The 15,191-nt window shown below is 36.4% G+C and overlaps 1 protein-coding gene across 5 annotated transcripts in view; it reads right to left on the bottom strand.

Annotated features, from left to right (window-relative positions):
- LOC123678146 (arf-GAP domain and FG repeat-containing protein 1) overlaps positions 1–15,191 on the bottom strand; it is a 71,084-nt gene that overhangs the window by 53,874 nt on the left and 2,019 nt on the right. Inside the window, exon 1 of one of the 5 annotated variants that reach the window (XM_045614992.1) lies at positions 14,537–14,717. The exons of 3 other annotated variants lie outside the window; for them this stretch is intronic. In XM_045614992.1, the coding sequence (XP_045470948.1) occupies positions 14,537–14,571 (35 nt within the window). In that variant the 5' untranslated portion in view covers positions 14,572–14,717. Of the gene's footprint in view, positions 1–14,536; positions 14,718–15,191 lie in introns of those variants that run through there. One more of the 5 variants, XM_045614994.1, reaches the window with a different exon arrangement.

Genomic DNA, 15,191 nt, shown 5'->3' with positions numbered 1-15,191 from the left:
AATATTTCCGAAATGAATTATACCAACGAATTCCTGGCAGCACAACATCTGTTCTGGGTATTAGTTGTATATTTTCCATTTCGAATATTTACAGCCTTATGATTCATGCTGACCCCTTTGCTGCTCACCTCAAGTGCCCCACACGTTGAACTTGACTACTATTGATTGGAAATGGGGTCCAAAACTCCGCCACTTCCTTTGGTAATTTCATTTTTAACATCTTGTCGTGTAGGTTAGTTTCCCAGAACTCTACGATAAAGCCAAGGATAAAGCTCTATCAAAACCGGAAAACCGTTTCAGGAAGCAGGAACTGGAGATAAGAATAAGGATTCGAATTTTTAAACGATCGCTTATATTCAGTCGCGACAATTGTTACCGCGACAACAATATTAAAAATTTTATTGCGATTCCACGGATTGATCGTGACAACAAACTCGATCAAATTGATCTTGAGAAAATATTGAAACTATACATAGGACAGGTACAGGAACCAATAACGAAGAAAACAACAAAGAGATCGTAAACAATCCCTATTTTATTAAGGGTTTACAAATGGAACGTATATACTGCAATTTTGTATAGGTGTTGACGACAATAAAAGGTATATATTTAATATATACGCGAATACTGCCCACAGAGATTTTTCAGAAAGTATGTACAAATTTGATGAAAGATATATATACAAATAGAACATCAATAGTAACCATTTTATATGTTCCCAAATAAGGTTTTTCAAACAGATGGTTCAATTTTTATAATGGGTATTTGTATATACAAATAGAACATGAATATTGTTCGTTACCTACATAAATAATATTCAAGTAGGACGTCAACAATCTATAAGGGGGTATTCCAATAAAAAGTTAATAGTGTCCATTTTATAAAGGGTACACATTTAATATAAACGCGAATAGTGTCCATAGAAGTTTTTCAGACAGTATGTACAAACTCGATGAAAGGTATATCATATTAATGCATCAATAGTACCCATTTTATAAAGGGTATCAGAACAAAGTCACGAATATTGCCCAAACGGGGCTTTTCAAACATATGGTCCAATTTTTATAATGGGTATTTGTATATACAAATAGAACGCGAATACTGTTCGTTCCATAAATCACATTCAAATAGGACGTCAATAGTGCCCATTATATGAAGGGTGTTTAAATAAATGCCGATAATAGCACCAAATTTGGTTTTTGAATTTCTGGTTCAAATTGTATAGTGGGTATACATATATACAAATAGAATGCAAATACTGCTCGTTTAATAAGGGGTATTCAAATGGAAAGTTGAAAGTGTCCATTTTATAAAGGGTATTTATATAAAAGCCAATAATAGTATCCAATTTGGTTTTTAAAATAGGTTGTTCAAATTTTATATTGGATGCAAATAGAATGTAAATACTGCCGTTCTATAAGGGGTATTCGAATAAAAATAAATATATATGAATATATAAAATAGAGGGTACATATTTAATATAAAGGCGAATAGTGCCCATCAAGGTTTTCTTGACAGGAGGTGCAAATTTTATAAAGGGTATAGATACAGGGTGTTCCACCATTGACGTGACGCTCTTTTATGGTTAAGCACTGTAATTTTCGAATTTTGTTTCGACACAGTATTATTAGGCTCTATCAGACCAACCTCCTCAAATTGTTCAGAAATAAAAAAACCTCCGACTTCAAGGTTTCACAATTCATTTGTATACACAAAAAGAAAAATTTAAAAATTTATTATTTTCTTCATTATAATTTCCTGAAATTCTAACGACCTTATCTAAATGGCGCACAACGGGGGGCCTTCGGGTCATGGACCACCATAACAACCATCTAAAATCACGCCAACCGTTCTCTGTAAACATTTTTCCACCGGCGGTCTTAAATCCGGCGCGTATACGGGAAAAATTCATAAACGCTCCTTCTCTCCATTTCCTCGTGCTTTTTCCCCGAACGCTTCCGTCGAAAAACACGCGTTAAATTTAGCGCCGAAGGCCTCGCGATAATAATTCAATTTTCGCGTGTGTGTCGAGAAACACCGATATTTAAATTTAGAATGTAACCCAGAAGGAAAATTCCTCGCGTTCCGTATTCTCCAAAGTGATGAGTTCCGCGAGTTCAAGGTGGAGCGCGTTCTTGGTTTTCAAGGGAAATTGCTTACCTGCTATTTTCGGAGTTTCGCCAAGCCGTGGAAATTGGTGGAAACGCGATCGGAAAATTGTTCCTGCGGGGAATGGAATTCGATTTCTAACGTTCGCTCCGGGTGGAAAAACGCTGAGAATTCTACAGGATGGTACAAATTCTCCAAATCCGATGATTTTCAATTAATAAAACACAGCACATTATACAAAATGGTCTATTTCAATCCCTAAGAATATTCCAATGATTACAAAAAAAATAAAAATTTAATTATATTCAACCTCTCTTAGAAATAGAACCTGTGAGAGCAACATTACTAGTAGGGATTCACAGCTTGGTATGACTTTCAAGCTGCTTGGCTTGAGTCAAGTAGTAGTTTTTCCATGTCATGTCAAGTATTTATTTATCAAGTAAGTACTTGAATCATATCAAGCTACTTGATTTTTAGCAATTTAATTGTGTACTGTTACATCAATAGAGATATGATGAAATGAGAAGGAACCTTGCAAAAAGCACTTTTATTTATCGAACTTATTGTATAAAAGAACCGAAAATATTAAATTTTTTGAGATAGGAACATAAATTAAAACACTTTAAATCATAAAAAAATAATACAAAATAAAGTTTCTTAATATTGAGAAACCTCCAGACTTTGTTAGATTTCATAATTTTTCATCCAGGATCTAAGACACAGAGGCATCTTATAGACTTGTCACCTAACCTATTGCGAGTTTTTGTAACTGTAAGAGCAGCTCTGGAAAATTGTCTTTCAACAGGAGCTGGAGATACTGGCGTTGATAAAAAATTCTTGGCCAATTCGGCCAAAATTGGAAAAATATTTCTGAAACTACCAAACTCTACCAATAGATTTCATAGAAATGTGAGAAAACTACTAATGAAGTCATACTGGCGAATACTTCAGTCTTTCGACACTCGAGGAATCCCCTTATTTAGTCTAAGCGCGCAGAAATATATGCCGTGCGACGCGTGCATATCAAGCTCAAGTAATATCAAGTAGCTTGATATCAAATAAAGCAATGAATATCTAAAATCAAGCTCAAGTATGTAATTTCTGACAAGCTTGATTTTCAAAGTAGTTGGTTAAAATGTCGAGCTACTTGGCTAGATGAATCCCTAATTACTAGGATACATAGCAGTTAAAAAAGGTCTACACTGTTTCAGGGGTCAGTTCAAAACTTAGTACGCTATACTATTTTACGCTAGCTACAGACAATCGATTTATATGAAGTTTTCACCTTTATTTATTTTAAAGAGTTCGTTATTGCGGAAAGTCCTTAATTATTAATTTTTTTTGGAATGGACACAGAATTACATGATTTTTTTTTTCATCGAGGAGAAAATATATGCACGATATAACTTCCCGAACAAACAATTCTTTTTTTTTCTATTATCACCTTAAAATTTGATACAAAAAGTCTTATCAAAAGCTGAAAATCCAGTTTTTATAAAAACCGGAAAATGAAGACGCAAAAACGCATTTGAATTCTTTCATGCGGTAGAAAAGGACGGCAAGTCAGAGGAACGTTTTGAGAACATTCAATGATTCGAATAGATTTTTATATATTTCAATTTTATAAAAACTGAATTTTCAGCCTTTGACAAGACTTCTTGTGAAATGTTTGCTCGGAAAGTTATGTCATGCATATATTTATTCTTCAATAGAAAAGTCATCAAATTTCCATTTTTTTTTAATTACAAAAAAAATTTCAAATAAGGACTTTCCGCAATGATGAACTCTTCGAAATGATTAATAGTGAAAACCACAAACAAATCGATGGTCTCAAGCGTAAAACATAGCGTTTTTATGAAATGATATAGACCTCTCGGCTCTCATTTAAGGGCATGCGATGACGAAATATTCACCACCACCCCCAAACCTCCCCACCCCCCCAATATACGTCCAAGATCTGATCGGCCCGTCCAGGCGGAAACACCCAAAGAAACGCCGATGACGCACAGATGGCACAACTTGTCAATCGCCGGAACGCCCACAAGTGCCGATAAATCGCCTATACTTTTAGGGTTACGAACCGACATCGTCGAACCCCTATCAATTGCAGCGACGCTCATCGCGACGGGCGTCCCGACGTCCTAGGCCGTCTTCTCCCCCGTCCGTTCCTGAATCACGACAAATGCAAGGTCTTAATTGCGACCCCGCAATTTAAAAGGGTCTGATCGATAGACGACCACGCGTTAGTCACGAAGTGGTCAAGAAAGTGAGGGGAATCGGACGCCGTTGAGTTAAAAGACGCCCTCTTTTAGTAGTATTAAGTATTTCAATATATATTTTTAATTTGCGAATGAAAAAAAAATTATTTTGGTAACTTTTGCGTTTTTCGCCAAAGAATTAAATTTTGATATCCCTACATAGCACTGATGTTTTTATAATAATTCGTGAAAAACTTCTAAAAAATATCATTGCGAAAGAGACATATCCCTTATTTTGTGAAAAAATATAAAAAAAGACTCATTTCCATTTCCATTCGACGAAAGTTGGAACTATTGTAATATTCCTAACTTCTACTGATCATTCAATCGTTCTGGCAACACTGCAATCATTTTTATCCCTCCTCCTTTGAAATTGAAACACCCAGAAGGAGCTGTTCAATTAAAAAAAATTTTTTTGGTAAAACATAGTATAGCAAGGAGTCAATGGTTGAATTTGGAAAAAAATTGTGAAGGTTTTTTTCATGTAAACAATTTGTGTTACCTCTGACATTGGTGAAGAGAACGTCAACATTGGAATGTGGAACGGCATCAGGTCGTCTTTTCTGATGAATCTCTATTCTTCTTGAGTGCACATTATGGCCGAAGAAGGGTTAAACGACGTCGGGGAGAAAGACGTGAACCTCAGTTTGATGTTGAGCGTCATGTGCACTGGACAGTAGGCGATATGGTATGGGGTGCTATTGCACAACCAAGTAAGTCACCTTTAGTCTTTATTCGAGGTAACATGACAGCGCTGCTTCGCCTTCAAGAACAAGTGGAGCCATATGTTCTCCCTTACCTTAACCGGCTCGAGAATCCAATATTTCAGTAAGATAATGCCCGACCTAATGTTGCTAGAGTAAGTTTAAACTTTTTCGAAGCCAGATGGCCAGATTCCCCGATCTTTGGCCCATGGAGCATGTTTGGCACATCATGGGTAGAAGATTTGGAAATTTACCCCAGCCCCCTCGGACTTTAAAGGCTCTGAGACATGATGTACAGGTAGCTTGGGATAGTATCCCTAAAGAAGAAATAGATCACGTGTTGGGGAGTGTATAAATAATCGCGGTGGGCAAACACATTAACAAATTTATCAAAAAAAATTGTAAACCCTTCGTTTTTTCTCCAAATTTCAATAATTTACTCCTTACTAATCTTACTATGCTATCTATCAGGTGTGTGAATAAGTCTTTCCCGTTTTTTGTAAGAGATGGCGCCACCAATACTGTGCGAGTATTTAATGGTTACATATGTCATAATCAAAGCTTATTCATCTGTCAACAATTCCACACTAACACATTAGTTGAAATTTTTTCGCATCATAAATTTTTGAAATCGTGAAAATGTCGAAATTTGAGCCGAGTCGACGTCATTTGCGGGAAGTTTCACTTTATTGGTTCAATTTGAAGAAATCTGCTGCCGAGGCGCATCGGTTGCTTCAGGAAGCTTATGGAGAAGGTTGTGTCGATGATTCAAGTGTTCGCGGATGGTTTCGACGCTTCAAAAGTGGCGATTTCGACGTGGAAGACAAGGAGCGTTCCGGGCGGCCGCAAATCTTTGAAGATCAAGAATTGGCGACTTTGCTTGATGAAGATTCGTGTCAAACGCAAGAAGAACTTGCTGAAGCATTGGGAGTTGACCGAACAACCATTTCCAAGCGTTTGAAAGCCATGGGAATGATCCAAAAGCAAGGAAATTGGGTGCCGTACGAACTTAAGCTGAGAGACGTCGAACGGCGTTTTTTCACTTGCGAACAGCTGCTTCAGCGACATAAAAGAAAGGGTTTTCTGCATCGTATCGTGACTGGCGATGAAAAGTGGTTCCGTTACGATAATCAGAAGCGAAGAAAATCATGGGGACTACCCGGCTATGCATCATCATCAACGGCCAAGCCAAATATTCTTGGCGCCAAGCTCATGCTCTGTATATGGTGGGACCAGCAAGGTGTGGTTTACTATGAGTTTCTGAAACCGAATGAAAGGATCACAGGCGAGGTCTATCGACGACAATTAATGCGTTTGAGCCGCGCACTGCGAGAAAAACGGCCACAATACTCCGACAGGCACGACAAAGTTATTTTGCAACATGACAATGCTCGCCCACATGTTGCACAGCCGGTGAAAACATACTTAGAAACGCTCAAATGGGAAGTCCTACCCCACCCGCCGTATAGTCCAGACATTGCTCCGTCTGATTACCATCTCTTCAGATCGATGACGCATGGCCTGGCTGACCAGCACTTCCATTCCTACGAGGAAGCCAAACAATGGGTGGATGACTGGATAGAGGCCAAACCGCTCGAATTTTTTCGCAACGGTTGTAGTTGTAGCTAGCGATGGCCAATACTTTCAATAATTCATTTTTAACCATTTTTTCACAATAAAGGATCAAAATTTGAAAAAAAAACGGGAAAGACTTATTCACACACCTTATATGTTTAACCAAAAAAAAAATTGAAATTTAAACAGCTCCTTCTGGGTGTTGCAATTTCTTTGTCAGTTAGTATATTAACAGATCGCGAGAATGACACCTGATAGCGTTTCCTTCCCTCTAAACGTCCGGTCAAAGTGTTGTTCGACTGACAGGTTTACATAGCTGTCAAATAAGTTCTAATCTCCGGAATGTTAATCACTGACAGGTCGTATGATCGATTTAAGACTTCGGGCAAGGCATTTTAGCAAACAAAAAAACATCAAACCTCGGACTAAATTAGATAAACACACTAAACAACATACTAGAAGTAACAAAGAATCGTATAAACCAAATATTCGCTGAAATAATACGCATGTCCACCTGAAATCGTCATCATCGATAGTTTGACCAATCCACTTCGTTGATCTAACGAGATGATGATGGTTAGAATTATTGCAGTCTTGAAAGACTGTTTATTCAATGATATATTATTGTCGATATCGTTCTAGTCTAATCAATGAGGCTGTTAATAAATAGATCACCTTTTTTCATACTGCCAAATAGCCAATCGGCAAAGATTTCGAGCTAGATGAGAGTACAACTACGACGAACTTTGTTTCTCTAGTAGTTATACGTGACCAATTGACCTCCTTTTCCTCGAAACTAAACAATAAACAAACGATCGACTCGTTTCCTAATCCAAACAAATCCTACATCGCCAAATATTTACGGCAAACTACTACGTCCATTTACATTTCGTACCTCTCCCCTACGGCAAACCTGCCCCGGCTCTAAGCAAGCAATAGATCGATGAGAAAGGAAAAAAAAAGGTAAACGAACGAAGAGACGAACGAATAATTACGCTGCCATCGAAAGTATATCGATCGAAACTGAAATAGGCGAATCGGAGGATATCAGAATCACATTAGCCCGATTTCTATCGGATTCTCTTGGGTTTTAGAAAACGTTGGAACGAATGTAATTCCGGAGAAAAGAGGTCAAAGGGGTCGATGCGATGGTGATACCAGATCGAAAACCTTGTGTGTTTGAAGCGCTGAATTACTTCCCTTCCACGTTCGAAATCCAGCCTTCAATCCTGACGATTTCGTTTTAAGGTACGAATCAACATCGTAAAGAATCTATTACTGGTTCAAGCTTCATCGATTCGAGGAACATTGGAACAATTACCGACCTGGTCAATATTTCATCAAATGAAATAGATACCTCAATAAGAATAGTGGCTCGTCGCTTGAGTTCAGGCGAAAACCGCTCAATATTTGATCAAATGAAACGCCAACGGAAACTGAAGGGATACCTCAATAAAACTCGTGGCTCGTCGCTTGAGTTCAGGCGGAGCCTTCTCAATATTTCATCGAATGAAACGCCAACAGGAATTGGAAGGATACCTCAATAAACTAGTGGCTCGTCGCTCGAGTTCAGGCGAAGCCTGCTCATTTTATTCATTTAGCGTTTGGCTATCTAGACTCATAAAAAACAGAATCACAATTATTAAACACAACTTCAGGACACATTCAAACATCGAATTTATTCATATAATCTATGGACTCTAGGGTCGCTAAAAGCAAGTCTTCAGGTTTTCCATTGTATGATCGCATAGTACTTCCTTCTTTCTTCTGAGATATATCTGATGGTTTGGGTTTCTTCGCTGTCACAGAGCCGGCTCAATATTTGATAAAATGAAACGCCAACGAAATAGAAGGTAGATACCTCAATAAAACTAGTAGCTCGTAGCTTGAGTTCAGGCGAAGCCTGCTCATTTTATTTATTCAGCGTTTGGCTATTTATACACATAAAACACAAAATCATCAGTATGAAACAACTTTTCAGGACACAAACGAACATCGAATTTATTCATATAATCTATCGACTCTACACTGAAAAAAATATATGCTATATCCAAGACTAGTAGTCTTGACTGGAAGCAATATTAGACTCATATATCCGCAAGCATAACTTGACTCAATGCAAGATGCACGTTATTCTTAAACGTAAATGTTCACTACAATTCATATGAGGAAAAGTAAACTTGAGAATAGTATAATAACTTTTATATCAAGATGAAGGATTACTTTAACCAAGAATAAGCCCACTTGGATCGAACATAGAACAATCTTCTGGCAAAACTTTCTTAGTTTCCGATTAAGAATAAGGCTTCTTGGAATGAGTATAGAACATTCTTCGAGTAAACCTACCCAAAACTTCGAATAAGAATAAGACTTCTTGGATCGAACATAGAACAATCTTCTGACGAAACTTCTTTAGTTTCCAAATAAGAATAAATAAAACTCGGTGGTTTACAATTCTTTGGGTATATTAATCGCTAGAGGTAACATTACGTCCGAGATTTAGGGTACTTCAGTGTGTACGATTACTGTAGATTTGTACGAATTGTAAGGAATATAAGGTTCTTGGTACAACTCTACAGTAATCGTACATAATGAAGTACCCTAAATCTCGGAGGTAATGTTACCTCTAGCGATTAATATACCCGAAGAATTGTAAACCACCGAGTTTCGAATTGTATTATACTTGAGTTACGTGAAATGAAGTTGAATTTATTTTGGAAATCATCTATTATCTCTTCAAATATAGAGAAACTTGTACCTTTCAGGCAGTATTAACATATTAGGTATCACGATATTATTTATCTCGACAAATCATATTGGGCATATATCGTATAATCCCTCAATATTGGTTTTTGAAATAAATGACATCCTCTATTAGGCAACAGATTATTTTGGAGAGAAGATCGAGTTTTTTTTTAATGATTAAATATGGAAGGTCTAATATCACATCGTTAAAAAACGGATAGCTGATGGAGGGATAACAACAATAATTATTTTCTCCGAAGGATCACTCAACATTCCATATTTTTCTTATGAGGTACCTGAAAATGGAATTTTGGGTGATAACAGAATTTACAAAGGGAAAAATTGAACACATTTTATTTTCTCAACATAAACATATAACATTCGTCAAAAATATATAATATATCATCATAAAAAAAACGTATAACAAAAATTAAAAAAATATATCTTTGTTTCCTAAAATTAGAACAGGTACTAAATTTGTATCACCTATTGCATGAACTATTGTGTGAACATACTTGAGTACATACCGACGACTCTACTATCTTAATCCACTTCTCAGTGAATTTCATCCTTTTTCCGATATTAGGGATCAATTCCTTAATTAGGCTTTCTGTTAGTTTTGTTATATTATCAGGTGTTATTCCATGCTCTGAAAACCCAAAGCGTGAATTTCAGTATAAAATCTAATGATACCTGGCCAACAATCAATCTGTTAATTTTTTCATTCAGACCAACGAAGTGCATAAAACAATTTCTCAGAATATCTGTAAATATAGGTACTCACCCTTGAATATTGGAATCAAATCGGCCAATTCCCATTCGTCTAGAATTTTCTCCATAATAATAAATCACTAAAAATATTATAAACACTAAACTATAAAAAACTGTTCCTGCTCTCTTCGACTTCGAAAATGTCTGCCAATAAACTTTCCACTTTCCACTAGTTCCAACTATCTAGACTAGCATCATGCGCAAGCCCTATCATTCGCTCCGACCAACCACAATCTGCGCAGGAACAAACGGCCAGCCGTAGTAGAGCGTATCTGTATTTGGCTTGCGTATATTAGTATTTGGATGAAGAATAGTGTATGCTTCAGAAAAGCAGTAGTTGAATTCGCGGAAGATATTTTAGATTTTAACCAAGATAGCTATTCTTAATATAATCAGTGCAACTCTTCCATCAAAACAATTTTTACTACATTTGATGATTAATATTCTAGTTATAAGAATGGTTTTCTTTCAAGTCAATATCAAAACTAGACTTCGATCGACTTCTATTAATTTTGACTCATGTATTACATTTTCTCTAGAGGAAACAAAATGATTTTCAATGGATCTTGATAGCTATTCTTGCTTTTATACTAGTGATCTTGTTGAATCGAGAACACGAAATTTTCAGTTAAATATATTGTAATCTTGGTAAACAAGTATATGTGTGTTCTTGAAATGAAAGAATGATATTTTTGTTTCAAGTAAAATAGTTTCAACGCAATATTAAAACAACTTAGATTTAGAATATTTGTTCAAGATTATCCTTATACTTGAATGTAGATTACGATTTTTTTCCGTGTAGGCTCGCTAAAAACAAGTCTTTGGGTTTACCATTGTATGATAGCATAGTACATTCTACTGTGATATGTCTGATGGTTTGGATTCATCCGCAGTCACAGAGTTGTTCAATATTTGTTCAAATGGAACGCCAACGGAAATTGAATAAAAAATAAAACTAGTGGCTCATCGCTTGAGTTCAGGCGGAGCCTGCTCATTTTATTCATTAAGCGTTTGTCTATCTAGCCAAATAAAAAACAAAATTACAAGTATGAAAAAAAACTTATAAGTATACAAACGAACATATAGACTCTATAGACACTATATAGACTCTAGGGTCGCTACAAGCAAGTCTTCGGGTTTACCATTGTATGATCGCACAGTACATACTTCTGTGATACGTCTGATGGTTTGGGTTTTTCCGCAGTCAGAGCCTGGTCAATATTTAATCAAATTAAACGCCAACCTCAATAAAACTAGTGTTTCGTAGCTTGAGATGAGGCGAAGCCAGCCCAATATTTCATCAAATGAAACGCCACCGGAAATTGAAGGGATACCTCAATAAAACTAGTGGCTCGTCGCTTGAGTTCAGGTGAAACCTACTCAATAATTGATCAAATGAAACGCTAACGGAAATTGAAGGGATAACTCAATGAAACGAGTGGCTCGTCGCTTGAGTTCAGGCGAAGCCATAATTCTATATACTAATCGTGGAATCATATCAACTAATATGCAGATAAGACGAAATCACTACGTTCATAACTTCTAAAATACAACACAATATGGAACAAATACCTTGTTGTTCAGCGTTTATTCCTTATTAATCGCCTTTCAAGGAAAATTATGTATTCGCTTACGCAAAATTAGGGCTGACAATTATCCAAAATATCATCCTGCAACTAAAACGAGTAATTGGCGTTGCATAGCGAAACGTGGAATACCGCTGGAATGTTTCAAAGTCGAGCCAATGAGAGTCGCGTTACTGCGTCTTATCGAGATAGTGGCGGATGTGTATTTTTTCGACCTCGGTACATACATACGTCTCGTTGCTGCATATTTCCATCTCCGGTCAGAATGTTACAGTTCTTTTCGAGGCATCTGTCACAAGGCGGCTAATGGTGAGCCGGACGAAAGAAGCTGTGGCAGATATGCGTGGAGGTATTCAATTAACTTATAAATAAACCGTCGAGAGATACGGGGCGGTATGGATGCGTGCCTTTCACCGTTTATATTCAGCGAATCGATTAGTTTTTAATTCGATCGAATCGCTGATCTAGTAAACGATTAGAAGTTGAATGTGATGAGTACACGTGATCCTCTGATGCATTGCGAATTCCCTGGTTTCTGCCTTCGACGGAGGTGAAACTCCGGTGCAAATTTCAACAGAGTTGAATTTATGTACAGGGTGGGCCAAATTGGACACTTTTGAAGAGGAAGTCCTATTTCTATACTAGATAGGCGAAAACGGATGTCAGTGTCTGAGGGTCATTTTTCATGAAAAACTCATTGGCGAAAATCGCATCTCCATAGCTATCACCGATACATAGTTACCGGGTGATTCTCGAAAATGTTCATTTTCTAAATATTGTTGTTACTTTTTTTCTGTTCAAGATTTTTCAATCCTGTAAAAACAGTTTTGCAGCAACTTTTTACGTAGAATTCAGCGAATTTGATTGAATTTTCCGCAAACTGATATTGTATGAGATATCGCTATGAGAATTTTTTTCAATGGGACACCCCGTATATTTCTACATATTTCGATAGAGTCTGAAATTACCAACTATTTGTAGAAATTATGAAAAACGTTCTGCGCATGAAGATAGAAGACGGCTAAAAGGAGATATCTATTCTAAATCATCTTCTTTCAGTTGATACATCCACTGAAATATAGGTTTTCTGATCTGACAACCCTCTGAACCATAAAATATCTTTCGATGAAGACTGATTTATTGAAAATTTATCGGTTAGTTGCAAGGAAAGTAGAAGAAATGTCAAAATGCAAGAAGGAAGAGAGACAAAATTTTTGGTTAAATGTCGAGTTTATTACAAATTGGAATTTCAATGAAAAGAACGGTTTCAATTAATATGTCTAGAATACTGGTGTGTTCACTGACTAGATTTTGTTCAAGATAATACTGGCGACTCGCTCAGCATGGGACCCTTTTCCCTTTTCTTCCTTAAGGTGGCACTATACAAAGAATTGACCAATCAACGTCATCATTTTAAAATATTCATTTGTTTTGTCAAAAGTTGATTGAATTTTGATCTAACCTCAAAACGATATTGTCAGAAAAACGACGTGAGCGCCACAAGACACGATGCGGAAATCAAGTGAAGAGGGACCAATGTCATTAATCCAAGAAGGCTAGTCTCTTCAAAAGTCGCCATTTGAATCTTAAGGTTCATCAAGAGTAAGTTTTTAGACATCTTAATTTCATCCGAATTGGACAACTATAAATGCGGAATGTACTGTTCGATAATTTGGCGTAGATATATAATGGCTTTCAAGCATTCATTTAGTATTTTTAAATGCTTTGTTTTCTGAAAAAAATTCCAGAAAAATTGTTAAATCCAACTGAAAAACTTCAAAACAAGACGATTACATAAAATGATCTAGACCGTTGCACATTTCACGGTATACAAAAAAATTCAATTCGGAGAACCTTTCTCATAAGTTATCGCTGAGCAAACAGTTATGCAATTTAAGATTCGAAATATTTATTTTATTCCGAAAAAGTTTGTTTTCTGCGATAATAGTTCATTCACGTTTATCTATTCAGGACGAAAAATCAGCAAACTTTTATATTTGACAACCGATAACAGATCACGACTATTACAACGTTCTATGCTCATAGTCGAAACATATACGTTCAGAAATAATTGAAAAGTTCCCCTAGAAACACCGTCATATTCATAGACAACTATGTGCATAAAAATTAAATAAAAGACAACAAGCTATCAACCTTCGAATTTACGATAATCATAAAAACGCTAGCATGCCACCAAGCAGTCCTGACGTGCTAATTCAAAACAAAGCTGTAAGCCTAAATGGATGCAAGGCAAAAAAACATCACTTATGGTAATTCATCATCAGTTATACTGTAAATAAATGAATAGCAACGAGATAATCGTGTTAATTTCAAGGTCGCCATCGCCCAACTACCGAGACACGATGGTACCTTATTGATACACTCCATATTAATCATCGCGTCGAACAAATCCTTGACATTGTAAGGAACACAGCGATTCTTTATAGAAATCAATCGAGCCAATAAAATTTCAGAATGTTCGCAACGCTGTGCGAGGTCATGAAAACTCTTCAATGCGAGTTCTATGCAATCGTAGATCATGAATCTTGTATACATATTCTATGAGTTTATACCGTGGGCCTATGTACATAGAAGACAGAAGGTTCGATGCAATCATAGATCATGAATCTTATATTTAAATATTCTATGGGTTTACGCCGTTTATCTATGTACATAGAAGAAGATGAAAGGTTGATATAAGGTTCATAGAGATTTCTTCTTTTTTTTTACTATTATAGCTACTCGTTATCACTAATCAGATTAAAGAAAAATGGATAATAATACGCACATATCGAAATTCGTGGTTTTTCTGGCGCACTGCATCCTGTTTGGGCACCAAACTAAACTGAACTATACGAGAAATCGAGCGGACTGACAGAAGGAAAGCACACCGCAGAAAGGTGACTATATCTACCACAACACTGGTGACTCGAATTTGAATATATGTATTTATTTATATGTGAGGCAGTTTCGACTACTTTCACCAGTCGAGTTCAAATGGGTTAGCGAGTAGAAAACGAACGCATTGACACTAAACGACCAAATGAAGCTGAAATAGAATGGGTGGTACGTTTTTGATGATTGTCACTTTCCATTGAAGAAAACTGGCGCCTTGGAGAAATGGGCGACGATCTCCGTTGTTATACAGGGCGATTCACCGAGATGGCCTATTAGACGTTTAAGGAAAACTAATCATAATTATGTGCTGAAAATTTGCACGTTGTGGTTTGAAACAATGATCTTTTTCCCTCAAATATTTTCAGATCTCTACAACTTAGATAGTTTTTCAATGACAATTTCGGCAATATGCCATACCTTTGGTAAAAACTCAACGGTTCATGAGTTAATGGGATTCTTAAGAAAAAAATTGTGTTTTCGAAAAAAACGTTTTCATTTTGAATTCTGCGAATACGTAATATTATAAGACTGTTTTCAGTTTGGAT

Source organism: Harmonia axyridis, chromosome 4 (genome assembly GCF_914767665.1).
Source record: "Harmonia axyridis chromosome 4, icHarAxyr1.1, whole genome shotgun sequence".
NCBI classification, from domain to species: Eukaryota; Metazoa; Arthropoda; class Insecta; order Coleoptera; family Coccinellidae; genus Harmonia; species Harmonia axyridis.
The sequence above is the reverse complement of the archived record's forward strand: the minus strand, read 5'-3'. Positions and strand labels throughout refer to the sequence as shown.